Source organism: Scomber scombrus, chromosome 10, assembly GCF_963691925.1.
Source record: "Scomber scombrus chromosome 10, fScoSco1.1, whole genome shotgun sequence".
Lineage (NCBI taxonomy): Eukaryota > Metazoa > Chordata > Actinopteri > Scombriformes > Scombridae > Scomber > Scomber scombrus.
In genome coordinates, this window is record NC_084979.1 from 6588669 (window position 1) to 6612728 (window position 24060).

At 41.7% G+C, this 24060-nt stretch overlaps 1 protein-coding gene across 1 annotated transcript in view; it reads right to left on the bottom strand.

The window, feature by feature from the left end:
• The window catches only part of LOC133988238 (plexin-A1-like), a 223697-nt gene that overhangs the window by 182999 nt on the left and 16638 nt on the right, over nt 1–24060 (bottom strand). Inside the window, 2 exon segments of the mRNA XM_062427813.1 lie at nt 17573–17619; nt 17622–17754. Of these exon segments, the coding sequence (XP_062283797.1) occupies nt 17573–17619; nt 17622–17754 (180 nt within the window).

Consider the following 24060-nt stretch of genomic DNA (forward strand, 5'->3'; position numbering starts at 1 on the left):
CCAGCTATTTGTCCCCAAGTGTTGATTCTGCTCTCCCCCACCAACATAGTCAAACACAGTTAAATGAGGGAGAGTAGAAGCTACTTAAAGGTGCAGTGTGAAGAATTTAGTGGCCTCTAGCTGAACTAGTTTGGCAAAAATTGAATATAATATTCATAAATATGTTTTAATTAGTGTGTAATCACCTGAAAATAAGAACCATTGTGTTGTTATTACTTTAGAATGAGCCATTCAATCTACTTATGGAAAGGGTCCTCTTCCATATACCCCGCCATGTTTCTACAGTAGCCCACAACGGACAAACCAAACACCGACTCTAGAGAGTGTGTCTTTTGTGTTATTCGTGATTTTGCAATCACTGATGGTTCTCCTGCACACTTGAAAGGGGGGTGGGGGAGGGTAACTGCAACTTAACCACTAGATGCCACTGAATCCCATACACCTAATTAGATTTTTAACAATTAAACGATGAATTCCCAGCTGTTTTATGACAATTAACTAACTGTAAAAGTCATTTTTCAAGCAAAAATGCCCATTATTGGATGGTTCAAGCTTCTCCAATGTGAATATTTCCTGCTGTTCCCTGTCTTAAATTATAGTAACTGAATATCTTACTATTCTTTGTAATGACCACTTCTATTCTACTCTGCCTGGCCATTTTTCTTGCCCTTTTTTTTTCATCCTCCTTTCAGGAAGCAACCAAGCAGAGTGGAGGTCATCGGCCAGAAGCAGTCCACCTGGGCTGTGGGCTGTACAACCTTTTAAAAGCTGGCCTGCTCAGTCTGTCTCCCATCAGCAACATCCCTTCTTTGTTTGTTTCATATGTTTGGTTCATTTTTAGCACTCAAAATTATATTATATTATACTTTTTGTATTATTCAAACATGTGCGTTCTCCTTCTATGTCTGAACTCTGAGCCAGGTCATGACAATTTACTTTACTTACTTACTTTTTGTACTGTTTTGTACAGATGAAAATTCACCATTTCTTGCAGCCTTAGCTCTAATTGATTAAGTTGTATATATCAGAAAATGCTTCTTCAGAATTCTTCTTTAGTCTACAGTAGAGAAGTTACAACAAAGCTGTACAGTTCCACCACATTAACCAGTGTCTCTTGGAGAGCCCTGTTTTCTAACAGTGTGAGGAAGTCATATGTTATGCTGCATGGATACAGGCAGCTGTGTGGTCCACTGACCTGGTCAGAAATCTCAAAGGTCTCATGGTTCTATTAACCACCAGCGTGACCGCTCACGGATTAAATGTCACGCCACGGGGTCAGAGAACAGAATGTCAACACACACCAGAAAACTCTTTTGGACGGGACGACAAACATCATCCTGCCGATCGGGTTGTCGGGTCAGTGAATGTTCACATGCGTTCTTTTTTTGGAAGGCAACCACAAATACTGTGTTTAGTTGTTTATTTTGGAGGACTTGTTGGTTTCAGATGAATGATTCATACTGAAGGGAAACCTCAAATTTCATTAAATGCAGTAGCTGTAGCTACTGCATGTAGCAGAGGGTTTGTCAATGAAGTTCGATAAATTTGTCCTCCTGTCTTGTTTCACTGGATGAAGAGCCTGACTTAAAAAAAAAACTATGAATACAGCATATTTTAAAGCAGTTTCAGCAAATCCACTGCATGCTACTTTTACTAAATCTGGATCCACGCTTTAATCATGCTGACTGAAATACACTTCATTCGTATTTTATGTTCTGGAACATTTTCTTAAATTCAGCTTGACAGTCTAATCAAAACACGGCTACAGAGACATTATATTATTACTGTTTCCTTTCTGTCATGACACAAAGAAGAACATCTGGTCAGACAAAGCTACACTGCTTAATGTGTTTGGTATTTCTGTAGAAAAAAACTGATGAATCAATGCTTCGACTAGAGTTCATATCATCAAAACAGCCATCCCTTTATCTATACTTGATCCTTTAACTTCTATCACTCTCCACTCCCAATCCATCCATTATTCTATCCCTCATCTCTCTGCCATAATCTCCCATTCAGCCTTCCCCAGTGCATTGTAATCTGATGTAATCTGGCGGATTAACCTCACTGCTCTGGCTCATCGGTGGATGGTTCTGGTTGAGCGTTAAAGGCTTCAAACACGGCTGCTCATTTTTGCTCCTCTTATGCATGTGTGTGTGCGGGGAACGTGTTTTCTTATGTAAAATCAGGAAAAATGAAGAGAGAGGGAGAGAGGGAGAGAGAGGGGGGGGGGTATGGCTAGTATGAAGTGGATGGAGCATGAGATATTAAAAAAACAAGACAAACAATAGAAAGAGGCTGAATTCATAACTTGCTGAGTCTAAAACCTGTTTGAGAAGCAAAATAAAGGCATAAAGCTAACAAATCTAAATGAGAAGAAAACGAATACAGTTAAAATTACAGTGCTGCTAAATATGCTCTATTTTAATCTAAACTAACAAATGACAATTAAATGACATGGTGAAAAATGTAACACCTCCTACAACTGGATTCAAGAGTTTTATGGATTTAAATTTAGATGCTGGAGGAGAGGAGAAAACACAGAGGCACAGCACACACATACACAAACACACAAACACACACACACACACACACACACACACACAGAGTCTAGCTCAACGCCTGGTGCTTTTGAAGCTCCGAATAACTCGTGCTCGGCTCCGAAGGTGATCAGGAGCACAAGACCAAATCACGCACGCACACACACACACACACACACACACAAACACACACACACACACTTTGTAGAGCGACAAAACTGAGCAGATTAAGCCTTCTCCTTTTGAGTGTTAATTAGTGTGTGTGTGTGTGTGACAGCTAGCACCTGAGATGCCACACAAAAGTGCCACTGACGCACAGAGACACAGACAAGCGATGACAAACACACAAAAGAAACACACAATTCTTTAAAAAAACTACAATACCCACATATCTTCCAATGTGAATGTGCTTAGCTGTTTTACTTTTAATAAAAAGGCTAAAAGGAATGTCCTCATCAAATATATATCTGAGCCATTTAGAGATATGACTTCAAACATATGAAGTAGTATCTGAAATGTAATATTGGTGCATTATGATCCACTGGGGGGAAAGCTAACTCCATTAGCTCTGTTGTTACTGTCTAATTCTCTCCATCATCAGCTCATTCCCATTCTCTAACCCCCCCACCCCTCCATCCTCTATTCTCTCCTACATTTCTCTCCAATCCTCACCCGTCATTGGTTTATAAAACTCATCAATCCTTTCTCTTTTTATTCTCTCTTTCTCTCACTCTCTCTCTCTCTCTCTCTCTCTCTGTGTGTGTGCGAGTGTGTGTGTCATCTCCTTTTGTCCCTCCATATGACTCTGCAACATCAGGCAGTCTGCCAAGTCACTGTACACTTCAATTAGAGGAGAGACTTGAACACACACACATGCACACGCACGCACACACAAGCGATGCAACGGTTGCCTGTCTTTCAGCTAAATGCTTTGTACGCTTCCCAATGAAAACCAAAAGGCTGCAGAGAGACAGGAACTGTGTGTGTGTGTGTGTGTGTGTGTGTGCGTGTGCGTGTGTGTGTTTGTGCAGGGCTGGCACTTGGAGCGTGTCCTAGAGTGTGACTTTGATATCAGTCTTGGTAATCTAAGTCATTCTCTCCACTGTATCCAGATACAATAGAAGTTGGCCCTCACACACACACAAACACACACACACGCAGACCAGATGGCTGAACATCAGCTCTGGTTGAGTCTTTGTCCTCGTCCATTCTCTCGCCATCAACCTGCATATATTTGCTCTGTAGTGCTCTCCCGGTGTGTCTGTTATCTGTTTGTCCGTCTGTCTTATAGCGTGTTTATCTGGTTTGTGTCTTACCTCACTTCTGAAACTTTAAAAGCAACAAAACAATAAAAATAAAAAATAAAAATTGTCTGATGCAGCCCGAAAGGCATGCAGCTAGGCCATTCCACAAAATATAATCTGGATTTTTGCATTTGTACCAGATCAGTTAAAGCACGCATGGAGAGGCAGGCCAGAGGGGGGTAGGGGGTGGAAAGAGAACTGACATGAAGAGAAAATGCAAATTTGTGAAAGAAAAGACACAAAGATCAGCATAAAAAGCTAGCCATTATTGTGCTGTTAATGTTACAACTGTTGATCACATGGTATCTTTATAGTTTTGGACATCCTTTCTATCACTTATGGCATCATTTTAATTGCCATCACAACAATGAAGTGTGAGAGGCTGCTGGTTCCTGATGTGTTTTTACCCATTTTGTATTATTTCAGATTTAGCTTTTTGTTTTCTGAGAAATCACATCTTGTCTGTGATTTTGGCGGTCGGCTAAGGAAATTACAATGCCCACGTGCCTCAGCCGCTGTTGCTATGGAGAAGAGGCAGAAGTTGTTTAAGTTGTACTACTGAATTCAATCAGAAGTGACCCAGATATTAAAACCGAACCAACTCAAGTAACAGATTGTAGAGTCACTTTTCTCAACACTGTAATCTTTAGCTTCTATCAGATGTCAGAAGCACATGTGACTGAATTCTAAGCTCATTGATTGATTGGTTTCTTTGGGAGCTGCAGTTAACTTTACCTTGAATTTTTTATGTTTCCAGCTTTGTACCTTTACCTTTTCATCAAAGAACCATATATTTTTGAACACAGTTATTCATCTCTTGTACTGATGATTTTAACAGATTAAACTTTCATGCCAATCCAAGCTGTAGAGTTCCTAAAAACTATGAGTCACGCAACACTGTGGGAAAAATTAACGAGATTTTTACTTCCGGACCCAGCTCCTCGAAAAGCAGCACGATTCCTAGAATGAAACCCAGTAGGACAAGCACTCTGAACTGCTATCCATGATCTATGAAGTACTGTGTAACACTTTGAATGTAGTTAAAAGCAACAACTTCTGTATGCAAGTTAGTTCGCATATATATGTGTGTGTGTGTGTGTGTGTGTGTGTGTGTGTGTGTGTGTGTGTGTGTGTGTGTGTGTGTGTGTGTGTGTGTGTGTGTGTGTGTGTGTGTGTGTGTGTGTGTGTGTGAGAACGAGTGTACATGGAGTGAAGGATCATTGTCTTTGATTGCAGAGGCCACTCGAGACATTAGATGTTCTCGCTGCAATCACAGTGTTCACAAGTGTCCAAATCAGAAATCAGCAAGCTTCTGGAGAGAGGAGCCAATCAATATCATAAACATCATCAAGGACGACGCTCTAACTCTCTCTGACACACACTGTCCATCGCACTCAACCTTCTTATGTTCTATTTCATTATGTCCCCTTGACCCCCCGCCCGCCGTCAAGTCTCAGTACATCTCTTTGTCTCTCTCATTAACATACGGGTGCTGAGCCGTGGCCCCCGGTGTCCTTGTGTCTGGCTGACGAGCCGGCTTTGAGTTGGACTGAAGCACTTGCAGAGAAGGTGAGGACAATGATAACTGCCCTGGATCAAACAAGTGCGCCCCCCCCCCCCCCCCCCCCCTAACTGAAGGCAAAAAAAAAAAAAAAACCTGTGTGAGGTGCAGTCATGCTGAAGCTGTAATTTCTTTATATTTCATATTGTAGCTCTTTGTCATATTTTGCAGTGATGATACATTTGGTTTGCCTTTATTGTTGGATGATTTGCCTGCCAACGTGTCTTTGTGTTTTTATTATGGCACAAAATTTAATCCAATATTCCTGAGACTTGACGAGTGTGTGCCAACATTATTACATGATTGTTCATTATTGTCAGCCATCTGTACATGACCACGGATTCACCTCCTGACACAGTTTCTTCTGCCTAAACTGTTGCTTAAACAGAAAATGCCACAAATGGTGTTCTATAGTCGCAGCGCACGTTTTTCTTCACGCATCAGAGAATGCGAGTAATTGTCGTGACGGACCCTAGTGAGTGTGAAGTACGCCATGTGTGTCTGATAAGACGACAGAAGGACCCTGTGTATGCATTAGTGTATATGTGTGTGTGTGTGTGTGTGTGTGTGTGTGTGTGTGTGTGTGTGTGTGTGTGTGTGTGTGTGTGTGTGTGTGTGTGTGTGTGTATTAAATGGATATACAGATGGGGCAGTCTAGAGGAACAGTTGAGGAAGGCTTTACACTGCAGCTGCCCGCCCCTTTCTCTTCCCCCTCTGCAGCAAACGCACACTCGGGTACAAAAAAACGTCCGCTGGCACCGTTTGTGTGTGTGTGTGTGTGTGTGTGTGTGTGTGTGTGCGTGTGCGTGTGCATAGTGTGTTATTAGTGTGGAAGCTGCCCTGGCATCAGGTGGGCAGCCCCCATTTTACATGAGGAAAGCACAGCTGCTGTAATATGTAAACACACACTGCTTCCTACACTAAACACAGCACACACTGATGAAGATGAACTCTCTCAAACACTCAACGCACACACAAGGAGGGTGAGATTCTCTATAATCTAAGGATCAGTATCTCTCAGAGACTGATACACACATTTGCTCATATGCACACAAACAAATGGGAAATGGGCCCTCTGCACACTCCGTCTGTATCTTTTCCTGTATGTACCTTCTAATCAGATGCACATGTATACACACACACACACACACGCACGCACACACACACACACACACACACACACACACACGCACACACACACACACACACACACACAAACACACACCCACGCAGGCTGCATCCTTCCCTAGATGTGCAAGAGATTAACACAACACACACACTCAAACACACACTGCAATGGCTCTTCTGCCCTCTAATCAGACATAAACACACACCCGTCCAGACAGCATCTTTCCCTTGATGTTAATACTGAAGACTGTCACACACACACACACACACACACACACACATACATACATAGTAAGCAGCATCCTTTTCTTGATGCTAGTACAAGGTACAGCAGAGTACACCTGCATAGACACAAATAAAGTGTACGCACACACACGCACACACAGCAGTCATCACAACACACACAGCTACTCCCAACATGCCAGTTGTTCTCCAGATGCACAGACACATGTCGGCCCATCACCTCCCCTATCTGTGCAGACACATGTTGTGATGTGAGGGGGGTTAGCCAGCTTGAATCAGGCCACTGGCACCTGACACCGGTCATCAGCACAACAGCTGTCTGACTACATAGATGGCTGTTGCTGAATGTCTGCCTATGTGTGTGTGTGTGTGTCTGTGTGTACGCCTGTTGTTTGTCTGCACTCGTGGCCGTACATGCCCCGGCAGCAGCAGCGGGACATTTCTGACTCAGTGCCAGTGCCACTGGTGATGTCTACAGGGGTTAAGGGGTCCCACATTTCTGGAGTCACGGGGTTAACACTGGCTTATTTGTTGTTGCACATTTCCCTCTCGCCGTCACAATATGCCGCATTCATACTGTAGACATATGTGGATGACATCAGAGCGAGGGAAGCAGCTGGAAACTGTTAAACATGGAAAAAGTCTGATACATCTGAAGTACAAATTTGGCGCGCGGCTCATCCATACAACACAGCCCTTTTTTTATCATGGTCAGTATTACAGGCATTTATTGTATGGACTGTATATTCACTGTACTGTACTGTACTCATGAATCAGTGATATGCTCATGAGTAAAAGGTGTTCCTTAATTCAATCTTACATGGTGAGTGTTTGATGTCTGCACCTGCAGCTCTTCCCTTGAGTGAAAAAGCATGGGAAAATAGTGTAGATTTATGAATCTAATCAAGAATTTTACAATAATAACAGATTATAATGTGAAAAGAGATGATCATGATGATGAACCCCTAGAGAATTATTACCCAGTTCTCCTCCGCTCTCCGGGGAATTTTTAGCATTTTTCGGCTCATTGATTTTGTTTTACTGCCAACAATTTAACTGTTTAGGTTCAGTCTCACTTCTTGAATCATCATCATTGTTTCCAGCTGCGGCAGGCAGTTGTTTTCAGAGAAGACTACTGAAACGCTACCTGTCCAGCACCAAATGACAGAAGATAAAATAAGCAACTAGTTCACACATAGCAAAGACTCAATTTTTGAGTTGGTGGAGACCAAAACTGAGCAAAAAGAGGAATGTTTTCATCTTGTTCTGCTGCCCCCAAGTGGCCAAAAAAAGAAAAATCCCTTAATGAGAAGCTACTAGCAGTGAATAAAGCTTGTAACTGTTTATAACCATTTAACCTGTCAGCCCCAAGTTAATCTACTACTACATGTGGTACATGGATAAATCTAGAGTCAATATATAATGTGCAATATTAAGAAATAAAAGCTTTTAATCCCCAAAGTACTGACGTCTAAGGCTCTGTTCAGACCAAAACCAGCAGTCCGGCACTACAGTGGTCTACAGTACCGTTTGAGGCACTGGTAAGACAATGAAATACTATCCATGCAAGTTGGAGTGACAGATTAATGTGCTCTGCTCTCCAGGTTTTAGAATGACACATAAAATAACATTGGTAAAAACACTGTGTATAAACAGTCCATTTATTTCAGATATATGCTACATGCAACCAACAAGCACATCATTTACTTTTTCATAATGGCAATTCCAATGTGAGACTCCACAAGGGTTTTGTGTGAATTAAAGCTATCTCACAGTTGATAGGTTTAGCTGTGATCTTTCCTCTTGTCTCTCGACACACACAAAGCCTTCCTTCTTATCAAAGATTCATTAGCTCACTAATATACATCTAGCTCTCCATGCACATCGTCCGTCCATTAACACTGAGCCATATTTCTCTAGAGGGACTGCTGAGATAATGCCCTGCTCAAGGACACAGGGGTAATACATATGAAGTGATAGCCCACATGGGAATTGAACCCACAACCACAAGGCACATTAGCAGTGACTGTCTCTAATAAGTGATGCAGAACGGTATCATATAAGCCTCCGTCCCAGAGGTAGCAGAGATCCTGCTGTTGTAATTCAGATCACTCTAATAGCGCTAAAGAAGGACTATTTCTGTATCACTCCATCCTCATCTAATGGTGTACTGACTTTGAAAAAAGGGTTTCCTCTTTTTTTCCCCAACCTAATGTCCATTTTTCTCCTCCTATAATAAGTAACAGCTGGGGAATTTATATGCAGATGAGATGGGGAGACATTTTAAAGTGTGGAAGACGGTCCAAGGTAAAGTCCCATTGATTCAGTTTCACGCTAATGCATTCGTTTTCTGCATGGAATCATTTTGGCAGCAAGAAAGAAAGAAAGAAGTGCTGCTATTTCCTCAAAAGAAACCCATTTCAGGTGTACTTCAGATCAAAATGTTTTCAAATCAGATTTTCTTTCAAACTATGAATATATATAACATCATAATGTGTATGACATTCATTTGAATATGTTTTGAACACTACAAATTCAGCTTTCTGTCCCATGGACACTTAAAATCGTGCCTTGCATGTGCTGAATATATTACAGCCAGTTCAAATCTGTTTATAAATATATCATATGATTGTGGAATATTTATGACTTTTTGGACTGTATTGGTTATAAAAAGCCTTGTCTGTTGCTGCCAGCGGTCAAAACCGCCTCATTGAGCTCCATTAAAAGTATGATCCGATGCACAATACTGTGAAAGTAAGCGATGGTATGCAATTCATTTATTGTTGTCATTTATTTGTGTAGGATAAATGATTGATATCAGGAATCCAAAGTACTTCTCTTTTCCATAGAAAGTTAATGGTAATGAGTCACTTTGCTGCTTTTAATCGGCATCATTATTATTTATTACATCAATGTTAACTTGAGAAATTGCAAATTTGTCAAATTTTGAACAAACCTCCAGGCAAACGTGTATAAAAATGTATATAGATGCAATATATTAATTTACAGGCACATCCATGATGTCTTGTTTGTCTCTTCTTCCTGTCTTTGTATCTGTCTCTCTTTCTCTGCGCTCCTTTGTGTCTCTCTCTCACGAAAGGCTTGACAGAGATAGCACTTTTTTTGCAGGCTGACGTACACTAATGTACTAATGGATAGAGGAGATGGGGAGAATGAGGGAGAGGAAAAAGAGAATGAGGAATAGAGGAGAGAAGGACAGTACGCAACACACACAGATCAGGCGGGAAATTCTCAAGGGAGGTAGATTTGCGGGCATCTAGCCCACCTCAGTTGGGAGAGAGAGAGCTGAAGGTGACATATACTGTAAGTGAGAGGGAGCGGAGGGTAGGGGGTGGGGGGTGTAGGCAGGAAAACTACAAGACCTGAGGAGGATGAGTGTAAAGAAGTACTGGTGGAGAGAATAGGATGATAATTCACTCATACAATAGCAGCGCTTACAGCACTAATATTAACTGTGAAAGATTTACACACTAGTCTTCCCTCAACAGGCTACACACAATACACAATTTCTCCTACTTTCACCCACTTTCATTTAGAAAGGATCAGACACAGTAGCACAAAAACAGTGCTCCACTGACACACTGATATAGATTATTTCATAGAGTTCGTAGTGTGATCCCCCAAAAATGGGAGCACACTCTCCGGTCCCCTTTTTTAAGGATGGGAACCGGTCTCATTCTGCCAGTCCACAGGCACTGCGCCTTTGATCTAAATGCAACACTGACAAAGGCAGCCCAACAACGTCTCAAGGTGACTCTCATCCACACTCAGCGCATTACCACTGAGAGACTCTTAAATCAAACTTTTCAAATAACTAAACAAACAGCCTCAGTGTCTTTGTGAGCACTACTATGTGTACATATGAATGTGTGAAAAAAATGTGTATGTGTGTGCAGTTCAATTTTGTTGACACTCACTCTGGGAAGAAGGCCTCAGACTGTTGAAACTAATAGGACATTACTCCACTAACTTCTAGTTAATGGGATAAAGATGGAATTAGTGTGTTCAGGTGTTACTCTCATCTGCTCATTATGAGATTGCATTGGAGAGAGGGGAATCTCTAAAGGCGCACACACTCACACACAAACAGTATAACAGACAGCAGGCCGACCCAAGATTATCAATCATCTCTTCCAGCCTGGTGTTTTTGCCATTTAACCAGGCTGAGGAGCCGATGCACTGCTTCAATCATCTGCCAGTCTAAATGCTAGTGCTAATTAGCATTCACATGCTAAATTACCTCCCATCCCATGTTTCCTGATTAGGCTTTATCATTCTGACAGCTAGTTTTACTGCTAAGCTTGCACAGCCAATGCCTGCTTGGCCATATCAAACTCCGGAAAAGATTAGAGACACTCTCATGCACTGGATACTGGGATTTGAGCAGCTGGTGTCGAGCTTTGTACAGTGCTTAGACCTGCGGTTCCAAACCTGGAAGTCACAAGTGTCACAAGATAATTTAGAGGTACTCAGAGTTGACTGATGCATCAAATCAGGCAGGGGGTTACTGTGTAAATGTAATACAAATGAGATATATTAGATCTGTGTGGGTTACTGTAACCCAGTTACAGGACAATCAAGCACACCACACACAAAATTAATTTCAGCCTACATGAGTCTGATGAACGTCAGCTTTCTGCACAGTCAGAGAAATAAAAATGCGCACCATGATATCAGTTTGGGTATAAAAACCCAGAGTAGCACAGAGCGTCTCTCCTGCCAGCTGCTGACAGCGCTGTCAGCCTGAAGAGTCAATCACACTGGACAGCAGAGGAGGAGACGGTAGAGACGTTTGTACACTTCTGTTTAAACAGTACTTTGGCCAACTTCACTGTATTTAACACTGGAAATACAGTCACTCTGCCTCGAAACCATTCTGTTTATATCACGGCTATTATTTAGGTCATCTAGAGAATCTGTAAAAGTTTACAGCCTGTCATGCTGTCATCATGCGTTACTTTATGTAAAGGTCTAATGACATGGTTTTAAAAAAGCAGTGATGACTGACAAAATGCAAGTCGACTCAGTGGTTTATCGACTGATACATCTGCTCAGCATCTGTAAGGCGCAGTCCTATTCACAAGATTACAATTCTATTAATTTGATCTCACTTTTCTCTAATCTTGGTGTAGACAGTGTACTGTTATAAACTACTTAAGAGATGGTGGTCAGATGATGATTCAGTTTGCAACTGTAGGGAAGCCTGTGCTTAGAAGTTGTTAAGAGCTGAAAAGTTGATGTCATTAAGGGGGTGATATGTTGTTAACAGGGTGTTTGAGATTGAGGGAGGTAGAAGAACTCTGAGTGGGAGGGATGTACATTTGGAGGAGCGGGGCTCGTGAACCTCCGGTCCACCTCACTGGCCCCGAGAAGCAACCCCCAAAGTCTTAGCAGTATTACTCATCTCCCTGTCTCAAGGCAGTGAAGTGCCAGCATTATGTCAATCAACCGGTTGGCACAGTTACCTCCGCAGCGCTGCACTCCAATCGGTCCTGTCACTCAGGCTATCTTCCAAGATAGAAAGGAAAAGGAAAAGTAATTGGATTTGCTGCTAGCAGGGAAATGATGAAATGACATGAAACCATCCCCACCTCGCCCACCACGCACACGTATACCCATTCACACACCTATACACCACTCTGAGTAATTCTCCCTCTGCCCCCCCCCTCCGTCTGTCTTGCCTCTTTTTGTTTCCGAAATCTGGAAATACTTCAGGCTGTTGAGAGTTTCTTTTCATCTCGCCTGATGCGACGAAGAGTGCCTTGTTCTCCCAGGTAGACAAAGCGCAGACGAAATGAAGGGAATGAAAGGATTTCCAGGTTTTTACTGAGATCTGAGGGTGGCTTTTTTTTAGGATGTCTCTGGCAAACCGCTCAGAAGGCAGACCATAGTGCAATTTCATGCTGTTAAAAAGTATCGGTACCCCACCTACACCTCGTCTACCTACAAAGTGATGTACTCTGGCATTTGAAGGAAAAATGTAATCATGTGTGACTTTGAAGTACTGAGCAAAAGTATATACTGCATATATATACGTACTGCTGCTGGCTGGCAGGCAAGAGACTGGTAGCTTTTGACAATAATTGACACAGCCTGTTCTGTCATCATACTTTGTGACAATCCTACATCCTGCAGACTGTTACCTACACTCCAATACCCACATTGTACTGTATGCTGACTCCATCATCCTACAGTTCATCTTTCAGTGTGTTAACATCAGACCTGGTGTTCTGTCCAGGCCCGTCCTCCCAGGAGAAATCCGTATCAATACTGTTTTAATACATGGGCTTACTGGGGCTCAAGCTCCGGGTCTGACAACATGAAAAGGCCCACGAGGCTCGGGGGAGATATATAAAACAAAATTTACAAGGACTACAAAAAAAAAAGAATCCTGCCTTGTTTGTACAGGTGTGTTCTGTCCTCCTGTTCAGCATCTCTGCTCTGAAATGGAAACCAGACGTGCAGTGTTTGCTGTTGTTGCTGTGCTTCCATTTGTCGACTTTACACTTTTATTTTTACTTATTTGAATCTTTGTCGTCTCTTTCTGTTTAGAAGAAGCTTGCTTAACCTTCTGAGCTTCCCACCCACAAAAACCAAATGCCTGGCCAGTTACTTTCCTCTGGTGCCGGGATTGGTTAACATGCATCCAACATGCAACATTTGGTGTTGTATTCAAGTACGGTGGCAATATAGTTTACATGATCAAGCCACATCCATTTTTGCTTTGTTAGTTACTTAGAAAAAGACTATGTAACTTTCTCTATGAGAAATTACAAATGTTTCTATTAAAAGTAAAAGCTTTAACTTAAAGGGTAATAAAAAGCATTGTTAATAAATTCAGCTCTTTTAGTGGTTTGGCTTAGCTAATGTTAGCACGCCTTAAGATACAGTCTAGTGTCATATAACAGACAATACAATAGAATTTTAAATGAAGGTAAACTTACAATCTCCCTTTTGCTGAGGAAGACTCTTAGATGCAGCTGAAAGCCCAGAAAAAAGCTAGCAGGTGTTGCTTAAGTTGAGTTTTTTCCTTCAAACTACTGTTTCTAGGGTTAAGAATGAACATTTATGATACTTCATGACTCTTTTTTACATGTGCAACTGTAACACACCATAAATCACGAGCACATAAAGGTCACCTGTGGCCACAGTGTCTGCTGTTCATCCAAGGTTACACAGTCTCACTTTAAATCTCTAGAGCACTATGATAATGTGTTTTTTAGGTTGGACGTTGAAAATAAATCCTATTTGGAGTATAATATCTCACATCTTAGGTCCATCATCCTGCAACCCTCTTTCATAATGCATTGGTGGGGCTCTTCCATTCCATCAGCCATCAGACTGCACATTCATTTTTATATGAGGGTATGTTCTGTATGTAAATCTCAGGGACATTCACATGCATATAATCTCAGGAACTTCTGCATGTTGCTGGGTTATATATTGCAAATTTACTTACACAAAGATCCAGTTTACTGAATATAATATTTTATTTTATCCTATTTTGTCTTATTTATTGTTGATAATATTTTTAGTACACTTTCACCCTTACGCTGCTACTTTTCTCCACTGTACGGCTGTGTCAATTTGAATTCCTCCCAAGGGGGATCAATACAGATAAATCTTATCTTCAGCAGTTCTACATTTTAGGACTGCGACTAACTATTATTTTCATTATCTTGATTAATTATTTGGGTCTATAAAATGTCAGAAGATTGTGAAAAATCCATCACAATGCTCAGTTCAACATGTGTATAGTCACTTTTATTTAAATTAGGCATTCAATGTAACATTAGTCTTTCCTACCAATGACCAGAATGCCACCATTACGTCATGAACAAGCTTCGATTCTGACATATGTCCTCCACTGTGTCTTATAAACACTATGAAGAGAAGTAAAGGATTTACTAATAGGATGCTAATTTGTTCTGAAGTCAGAGTTGAAGTCTACAAGGTCAACTCATCCAGTAGTGTGAGAATCTGCATGCACAGTGAAAACCTGTAGACACAGAGAGTCATCAACTCAACAGTCATGGAAATGTTAGGTGGGTATTTTGCACATACGTGCTGTGTGCTTTGGTAGTCAGGTCATTGTGAATAGTCATGCTGATGTAGAGTTAAAGCTCTCTCTCTCTCTCTCTCTCTCTCTCTCTCTCTCTCTCTCTCTCTCTCTCTCTCTCTCTCTCTCTCTCTCTCCTCTCTCTCTCTCTCTCTCTCTCTTCTCTCTCTCTCTCTCTCTCTCTCTCTCTCCTCTCTCTCTCTCTCTCTCTCTCTCTCTCTCTCTCTCTCTCTCTCTCTCTCTCTGTCACACACTCAGCACTCACACATGCAACAAAGACAGCGACACTTACACAATAGACTGCCTAGGTTTAAGATTTACACTAGTGATTATATATTCATAGATCAATCAATAAAGGGAGTCTAGCAGCCGAGACATGTCCACCCAGGCAAACACACATTTAGCAACAGTCACATTGTAAGAATTCTAATGAGTGTGAGAGTGCGTGTGTGAAGACATCGATACGCTGCAGCTTTACATTTCATTAGGCCAAGGAGCGCAGTTTAACTCCCAATGAATAGCAATAACACCACACAGCCTGTAACCATCTCTCTCCATCTGCCTCAGACTCACTTACTTTTCTCCTTCTTTTCTAATCCCAGCCCTACACCCGCCTGTTCCATCTTCCATCTTTTGTACAAATCTAGCTCAGTCATTTAACAGTTGTTGTCCAATTAACTTGAAAAGCCTTAATTTGAAGCTAAATCTAATCACTTCCTGTATCAGAACGCTTCTCCCAGAGAAAGACTAAACTGGCGCCAATGCACGTAAAGTTTTGTGAGCTGGCTGTAGGTTGAATCGGTGCTGATTTATTGTAATCGGTGTCTTGTCTCGCCGGTTCCATGCTCATATAGACCACTGTATGTTACTGCAGCATCTGCATTGATCTGTGTGAGGACGCTGGCAGCCACCACCTCCGTATTCACCTTCCTCCCTGCATCCCCCGAGCACAGGAAGGCACGCCGGCTGAGGGGAAATGGGATTCCGATCGGCGGGATATCATCCAGGATCTGCTGACCCCACATACTCCGTGCACACACAAATCATCTATCTACACGCGCCCACACACACATACACAGCCCAGGGGTCAGGCACAAGGACTAGTGGGCTAGGTTTCAGTCGACTTAGCAAACACCAGAGACAGGAAGCTGTGTAAGGAGGCATGTGTGTGTCTGCACGCCTGTGTGTCGTGCATATTATCATAGTCTGTATAAAAGCAGTTGACAGCAGCATTACTGCGGCAGATATTCCACCAACTACAGAAACACACAGGCCTAATGCCTAAACTGTCAAACTCATCTAAAAATAGTGGCTGCGGAATGTTTTAAAATGAGTTTGAGTTGAGTTTAACGGAATGTGACGGAAAGTAAGACGAAAACACAAAGACATCATTTAAAATAAAAGTCATCCACAACTACAAAATAAGGGGTACTGTGTTCCTAAAAGAACAAATACAGGGAGAATTTTGACAGTGAAATGTGGACTGTAAGTTTTTATATATGTATTTATTCAATTATTTGACTGTTTTATTCACTCCTGAATCCTGCAGAAGAAAGAACACAGATCTTAAATGGAGGAGCTGATGATTGGCACAGACAACGAGTGGTCTCCTCAGCATAGTTACTTGAGGAGCACACCACACACACACACACACACACACAAAGGGATTACATGTATGTGTGTGTGCTGAACATGATGGGAAATGATTGCTTGAATATGACAGAGATTTTGATGCTCCAACTGCAAACACACAGGCACACAAACATCTTCATACCCATACAGATTCCCTCACCTAAAACACTCTGAAGACACAATGAATCATCTTCATCCACCTTATAGCCATTCAGAAACACTCTGTGGCTCTTAATCCTGTGACTAGACCACCGAAAAAACACTCTGCAAGATAAACCCCACACAGCTCCGGTTTGTCAAGCAGCATGAGCTCCACACAACACCCAGCTTTTCACACTGAAACACACAAAAACCTCCCTCTGTAGGAGAAAATCTCCGAAGCTGCTCCAAAGCACTCCTTTTTTTTCTTCTCTCAACTTATACTGTATGCTTCTTATTTGCTACATTTTAAAATCATTCAATCTCAATGCCAAAGCAGTGAAAAAACACATTTTGAGACATTCACTTTGAAGAGAAAATATACCAATAACACATGCCACGCGCACGCACATTTATAGCTCATGTTTGTAATGAGAGTTTTGATGACAAAACCATTTGTCAGCAATGCCAAAACCAATGACCATTGAAAATACATCATGAAATGACACAAAATTGCTTCAAAGCAAAAATGTTTTTTTCTGTAGAGCATGGAAACCCACACATGCACACACACACACACACTCAGATTATTGTATTCAAGCAGGAGGATTTGAATCCCTATTACAGTCCTCATTTTTATCAGTTTTGTACAGTATGACTATAATTTATGACTGACATTCACAAGGAAATAACACTACCGTCACTGCCATTTAAAAATGTTGTATAGTCCCTTTACCAGTGAGGGCTTTGAAAAAGGCTCCTGAGCCAAAGAGGATTGAATGATCATTGAGTTTTGCCTGCTTTAAAAGCATATAGTCCTTAACTTGAAATGAATACATCCATGACTCATCAAAAATGTGACAATAGCACCGTGCGTTCACTACAGAGAGAATAATGAGCACGCATTCACACAAACACTCACACACACACACTCCATGATGCCTACCTTCTTCATGCGCCCGCTGCGTGTGCCGGTGAACGCCACTGTGTGTCCCGGTAGTCGTAGGCCGCCACAGAAGTCATACCGTCGTCCTTGTCCACATATAGCGGGATGCCCTCGATGGCGGTGGTGCCCCCTAGAGGCTGGTTGAAGTCCTGGCCGCAGAAATCGTCGTCTATCTGCAGCGGCTGAGGGTGCGAGGGATAAAAAAAACAGGAGAGGAAGTCATTAACACTTTTTTTTTTTTTTTTTTAAATCCCCTTTTCTTGTTAAACTAACATTAATTCTTAAAGAAGCAGGAGGCTTTCAATCTCCCCGCGGCTTAGTTTGACATTTTATGGTGCTGGAGAGAAGCCAAGCAGTTGCAGATTTAGTGAGGAGTGGTGTGAAATTATGGGCGTCTTTGGGAAAATGAACTTCGGTTTCATCAACTCCCTCTTTTTTTTCTCAGACTTTTTTTGGAGACGAGGTGAGAAAGTGATAAACACAATCTCACCGCACAGACGCAGATAAGGCTTCAGTAAACTGTGAGTGGCCTTTGATTATTTTATACTACAGCATATGTTGTCAAACCAGGCAATTAAGCATCTCAGCATGGCTTGAATGGATGAACAGTTGTTTGCTAATGTTTTAAATATTGATTTTTTTATTTTATGTAGTTTCTAATGAGAGACAAATAAATACAGTGAGTAAATCAAATGGAGTTGCTATGAGAGAGGAGGGGAGGATGAACATATGAGCAGGACACTGGGGAAATGACAGAGAAATGACAGGAAGTAAATTATAGGTCAGATTAGCATATCATAATCAAAGTGTCTCGGATACGCACGTCGCCACGGTGATATGTTGATATGTCACGTCTGATTTATGAACGTGTGTGTGTGTGTGTGTGTGGGTGTAGTAGGCATGTCATTAAAAGCATGTGATAGCTATGTACGCATCAGGAGGTTCCTCTCACTCAGACATGTGTAACGGAGATAATCAACAGTATCTGTATTACGGTGGCGACCTCACACACACACACGCCTCACATGCACACATCCAGAAGCACAACAGGAAGTCCACACAAATGTGAAAAGTGTGTATTTCTTTGTCTGAATCATACACAAAAAGAAATACATGTAAAGACAAGCACACACTAAAAAACCTAACATAGACACAGACACACATGGACACACACATGGTGACAGGGACAACATAAGATTGTATAACATTAAAACATACGTGCACAGGGAAGAAGAAAGCAAACACACACAGACACACACACACACACACAAGCAACACTGAGCATCCCACACAACACAAATTAACACGCCAGCTTTCTCTTGTTCATTACAAGACGTATCGTCTCCATAGAGACTAATCAATCACCCCGCCCCTCCAAAACAGCAAAGCTGTCAGGGAATGTGTGTATTTGTGCGCATGAGTGTGTGTTGCAGGTTGAGAAAAATGCCTGTGACGGCTGTTGTGTGCCTTCTACCGGGCTTTCAAAGGCGAGCCAGAAACACAGCAAAGTTTAACTTCAATGTGCAAAGACAAAGTGAGACAAAGTGAGGGAGAGAGGGAGGGAGAGACACGTACACACACACACACACGATGCTTTGGCTCTTTTGTATGGTTTACATAAACATGTTCTCAATTTTGGAACTGTTTTTTTGAGTAATTTGAGAGGAAGAAAGGAATACAAAGGGGGGGAAAACATGAGCGAGTAAACAAAAGGAGGGCAAGCGAAGCGATGCGGAGAAGATGGAGGCAGATATGAAGCGGAGGAGAAGGAGGGTGGACTAAAAAGTTTAAGAGAGAGAGAGAGAGGGAAAGGCACACAAAGAATAAGGGGGAGGACGGACAGAGAGAGATGGCCATGGCTCAGTGACAGTATGACCTCTAGTTTCCCTTGTTTCCTCTGATAAAGCCCAAGCAGAACCAGATCTCATTCCATTTCTTTTACTAATTCCACTCTCTTTCTCTCTTCCTTCCTTCCATCCTCTTCCTGCTAATCCTCTTCTTCCCTCTTCTCTCTCTCTTTCTCTCTCTCTCTGCATATTTCACATCTCCCTTTCTTTTCTTTTTTTTCTTTTTCTAAAGTTCACAGGAACTGGCCGGTGGGAAATCAAATCAGTCCCATAGTTGTCTTTTTTTTCCTGCTTTCACATTCCTTCTTCTCTCTGAGATCTTCCTTCCTTCCTTAAGATACACTATCAGGATGGCGATCCTGGGTTAGAAGCATTTACAGGTTGCATGATGGTTGAGATAAATAACTAAATGCTGTCACCGAAGTCTGTCAACCAAACTGAGAATAAATTATAAGGGGGGGGGGGGGGGGAAATACCTCGGGAGGATTTTTGTGGCAAACGGTCCTGAAATCATTGTTCTGCTTCACTGAAAACCAGAACTTCTGTCCACTTTGTGTCCAAACCAAAAGTTTGAAAGAAGCATCAGCGAGAGAGTTAAAAAATGTTTAATATAGTAGCTCGTAATAACATCATTCAGCCTCCATTTATTTATGCCGTGAGCCTCATACTTGTAAACTAATCTGCATTCCCGGTGTCTGTCGAGCTCATACACACATACACATACACACAACGAGATCGCCATCTTCCCCTGCGCTGTTGCCGGCATGCTGAGGACGCTAATGGTTTGTTATGTTTAGCCTGACTTACATCATTACCATAGAGTCAACAGCTCAGATTGAGGCACAGTGGAGCGTTCAGTCGACGTGTTTTCACTGCAGACAAATGTGGTCTCACACAGACCTGACATCTGCTAGCTGTTGTGCGCCTTGTAGACATGTAATTCCTACAGTCTGCCTACTCCATCATCCCTCTATAGCTCAACTCATAGAAAGTGACGCTGAAGCATTTACAGCCAACGATACGGAAGTGACTGAAGAACCTAATTTAGGAAAAAAAACAAATAGGTATGAATTATTTCAAACACCTGTCAAGATGTGAAGCGTGTCCCAAAAAGCATTAAACAAATCATCACATATGTCCAACATCTGGATGTCCTACCGCTTCTAACCATCTTTGGACGTTTGGAAGAGGGTCACGATTCAGATGTGCAAACCGTTGCTGAATGTTGATGAACTGTCATAACAGACTCCCCTATTAGACGTCCAGCCAAGAAAATGTCTGGCTGTCCCTAAATGTCCAGAACATGCTTGTAATTCAGATGTTATCTACTGAGCACGCTTTGTGAAAGGCCCACTTCAAGTGTAAGTGGACTTGAGAACAATCCTATCTAATGACATCACCTTGGGCTCTACTAAATTTCGATAGGCACTTATGTTGTATAGACCAAACTATATTCAGTTAATAGAGAAAATAGTTTGGAGAATAGTTTGCAATGACCCTTTAGGATTAGTTCATATGGTACTTTTCTATAATAGTGTTAATACAATATGGGTAAAGCTCCAAATACTATAGAGCAGGAATCTCCAAACTTTTCCATAAAGGGTTAATGTGGCTGCAGGTTTTCATTCTAACCAAGCAGGAGAACACCAGGCTTGACTCATTTAATCAGCTGATCTCAGTCTTCAGACAGTTGATTGATTGAATTGTGTGCTCCTGATTGGTTGGAACAAAAACCTGCAGGGACACAGCCCTTTATGGAATAGTTTGGACATGCCTGCTATAGATCCTACAATCCATATAATGCAACTCAACAGTGTCTTTAATTAGACCCCCTCATTTAGAGTCCTAAATGCCCACTTCAAAATCCCACACCTCTAGTGTGTAACGCATGCTCACTGTCAGAAATGTTAAATCTTAAGCCCAAGGTGAGATACCCCTGATGACATCATGACCACAACTGTTTTCACAGCCTGAATAATACTCCTCTAAAGAGCTAAACTGGACTACACGTGTACACAGGTTGGACTGTTAGTAATTTGTTTTCCTTCCACACCTCATTGAGGACACTGCAGATACCCTGTCATAAAAAATCAAATATGTTTCATATCATCAAGCTTTGAGTTTGAGTGGTTAATCAATCAAAACTCAGGTCATGTTTCAAACAGCCATTGACTGTGTCCACTTTCTGCCATGTGAGCTTGAAGAACAGAGCAGTCTTATCTTCTATTCATGCAGGATGCTATCCAACATATTCATTTAAAACTGCATTAGATTTTTCATGTTAAAGTCCTATGGCTGAGTCACCTGGATGGTTACGTAATGTTTGTGTAAATCTGTGTAAAAATCCTTTACTGTGTCCCTAACATAAGGTGACCTGCTGTAGTCTTTTATTAGTGCTGTTATAAGCTCTGTGTCGCTTGTCCCCGGCGGCCTACTGGACCTCTGACCTTTCTATTATTATTACGAGCTATAGCTCATACACTGGACATTGTACATAGCATTATTGCACACACGCACACACACAAACACACACGCACACACACACCTTTGTTCTATTTCCAGGGGGTTAGACAAGGACAGAGTCCCCTGTGTTGTCCTTGCAGAAGACCTCTGCTGAACACAGTCGCAGGCTTGCCCCTGGCATCACACACACGCACGCCCACATACACACAAACATAGACCCCTGCCAAACTCTTGCTGAGTGAATGATGGGGTGATGAGGGAAAGACGGGGCAATTGAGATGAAGGGAAAGGAGAGGGGGGAAAAAACAGAGAGGGGACATTGGGAAGAGAGACATAGGGAAAGGCTAAAGGGTCAACAGCGTACTTGTCACCACTAATGAGCTTCAACCCAGAGAGACACAGAGAGAGAGAGGGTGAGAGCAGGAGGGAGAGAGAGAGAGAGAGAGCGAGAGTACGAAAGCGAGCATGAGCAAGAGAGAATTGGCTGTTAAGCATGTAAGCATAAGAGCTGCAGTGACCATACTGTGGTTTCAGAAGATGTAGCAATGGGAAGACTCATCTCCACACACACACACACACACACACACACACACACACACACACACACACTTACTTTACTTGCACACTGTTTTATGCATAGCATTGTGTGTTTTTTTAATGAATCTTTCCATTTCAAATACACCTTCTTATGTATGTGCATTTAATTATTTATCCATAAAGGAACCTAAAAATAGCAAACATCAGCCATTATACACGAGTCACAGGGCATTGATCTTGCATTATCCCTGTTAATGACACACTCAACATGCAAGATAAATGACTGTATCCGGAGTAATATGACAAACCATGAAGATTTAAGCTAGCCTTAAAACCAGAGTTAAAGTTGCCCTGTGGAGTTTTCTTGTAAACAAACAACATTTCTGTTTACATTCAGCGTTTCTCGCCCAAACAAACTGTGTGTATATTTGAGGTCTAACAGATGTGTTTGAACCCTACACTGTTTACATTTTTACTAGCTTGCAGCCTTCTTCTTTCCTGCCTTTACTCACGTAGTACTGCGTTTATTGCTGCTCTACCACCACCTGTTGATCAGTAGAATAGTGTGAAACCACGTGTAAAGAAATTCCCCAGGGTACCTTTAACTCTATTGTTATATATGCATAAAACAGCGTGTCAAGTTAATCACATGTTTAGGTCAGTTCAACCTCCGCTAAAAGAAAAAACTGCTTTGAAAAAATAGACTATGTAAAGGTGCAAAATGGCATTTATATCATGTTAAATGGAGAGTTCTGAGAGGGGTCTGGTATCTGTGTCCATTAGCGTAATACTCAAGAGAATACAAACAGACTTGATATCAGCAGGAGAAATAGATGTTATAGATGTTTCCTTTTTTAGGTGAAACGGAGAATGTGAAGTATGCGCTGCGGAGGAAATGAAAGTGTCCTTCGGCGACAAAAGGAAGGAATAGAAAGGAAATACTATATAAGTTTAATAAGAAAAGGAAATGCATTAACATATTTTTTACATACCGCAGAGGACTGTATATTTCATGAATAAGTTATCCAAAGGATCGATTTCCCTAAAACTGGTGTCCGCCTTTGTTACATCCTGTGTCGTGTGTTCTGTGTACGTGACACTATAGTATTAGTCCCGTCCAATCAGTGGCAGCTGAGCAACTTTTTAAAAAGTCCTTCCTCCACCTCTTCTCCTTCACAAGCCACATTATTTCTTCTCCCTTTGTTTGAGTATTAATAAACTGATCTTCTTCTATCTAGTTCAGTTTTCCTTCCCAGAAGCCAGGACACAACAACCCTTATGTTTAGTATATCGCTATTGGTCACAAGATATACTGCAACATGATTTATAATTTTGTTATATTTAAAAAGTATCCAATCCCCTTCCAGATGTGTGTTAATTATGCTGAGCCACTCCTTTCACACTGTAACATATCCAGCAACACTGACAGCCTCAGTGCAAAGTGCCATCACTGATTTTATTTTAATGAGCAGGGGGGGGGGGGTGAGAATGAAAAGTGTTCTGTGGTGACAATAGGAAGGAGCTGAAAGAGAATAAATTGGCACGGCTTATCTCGAATGGATTTCTATGACCTCACTGTGGCTCTTCGGACATGTAGCGCTGCCCTATTTGGTTCATTTAGGTTCTACTGCTTTTCCATCA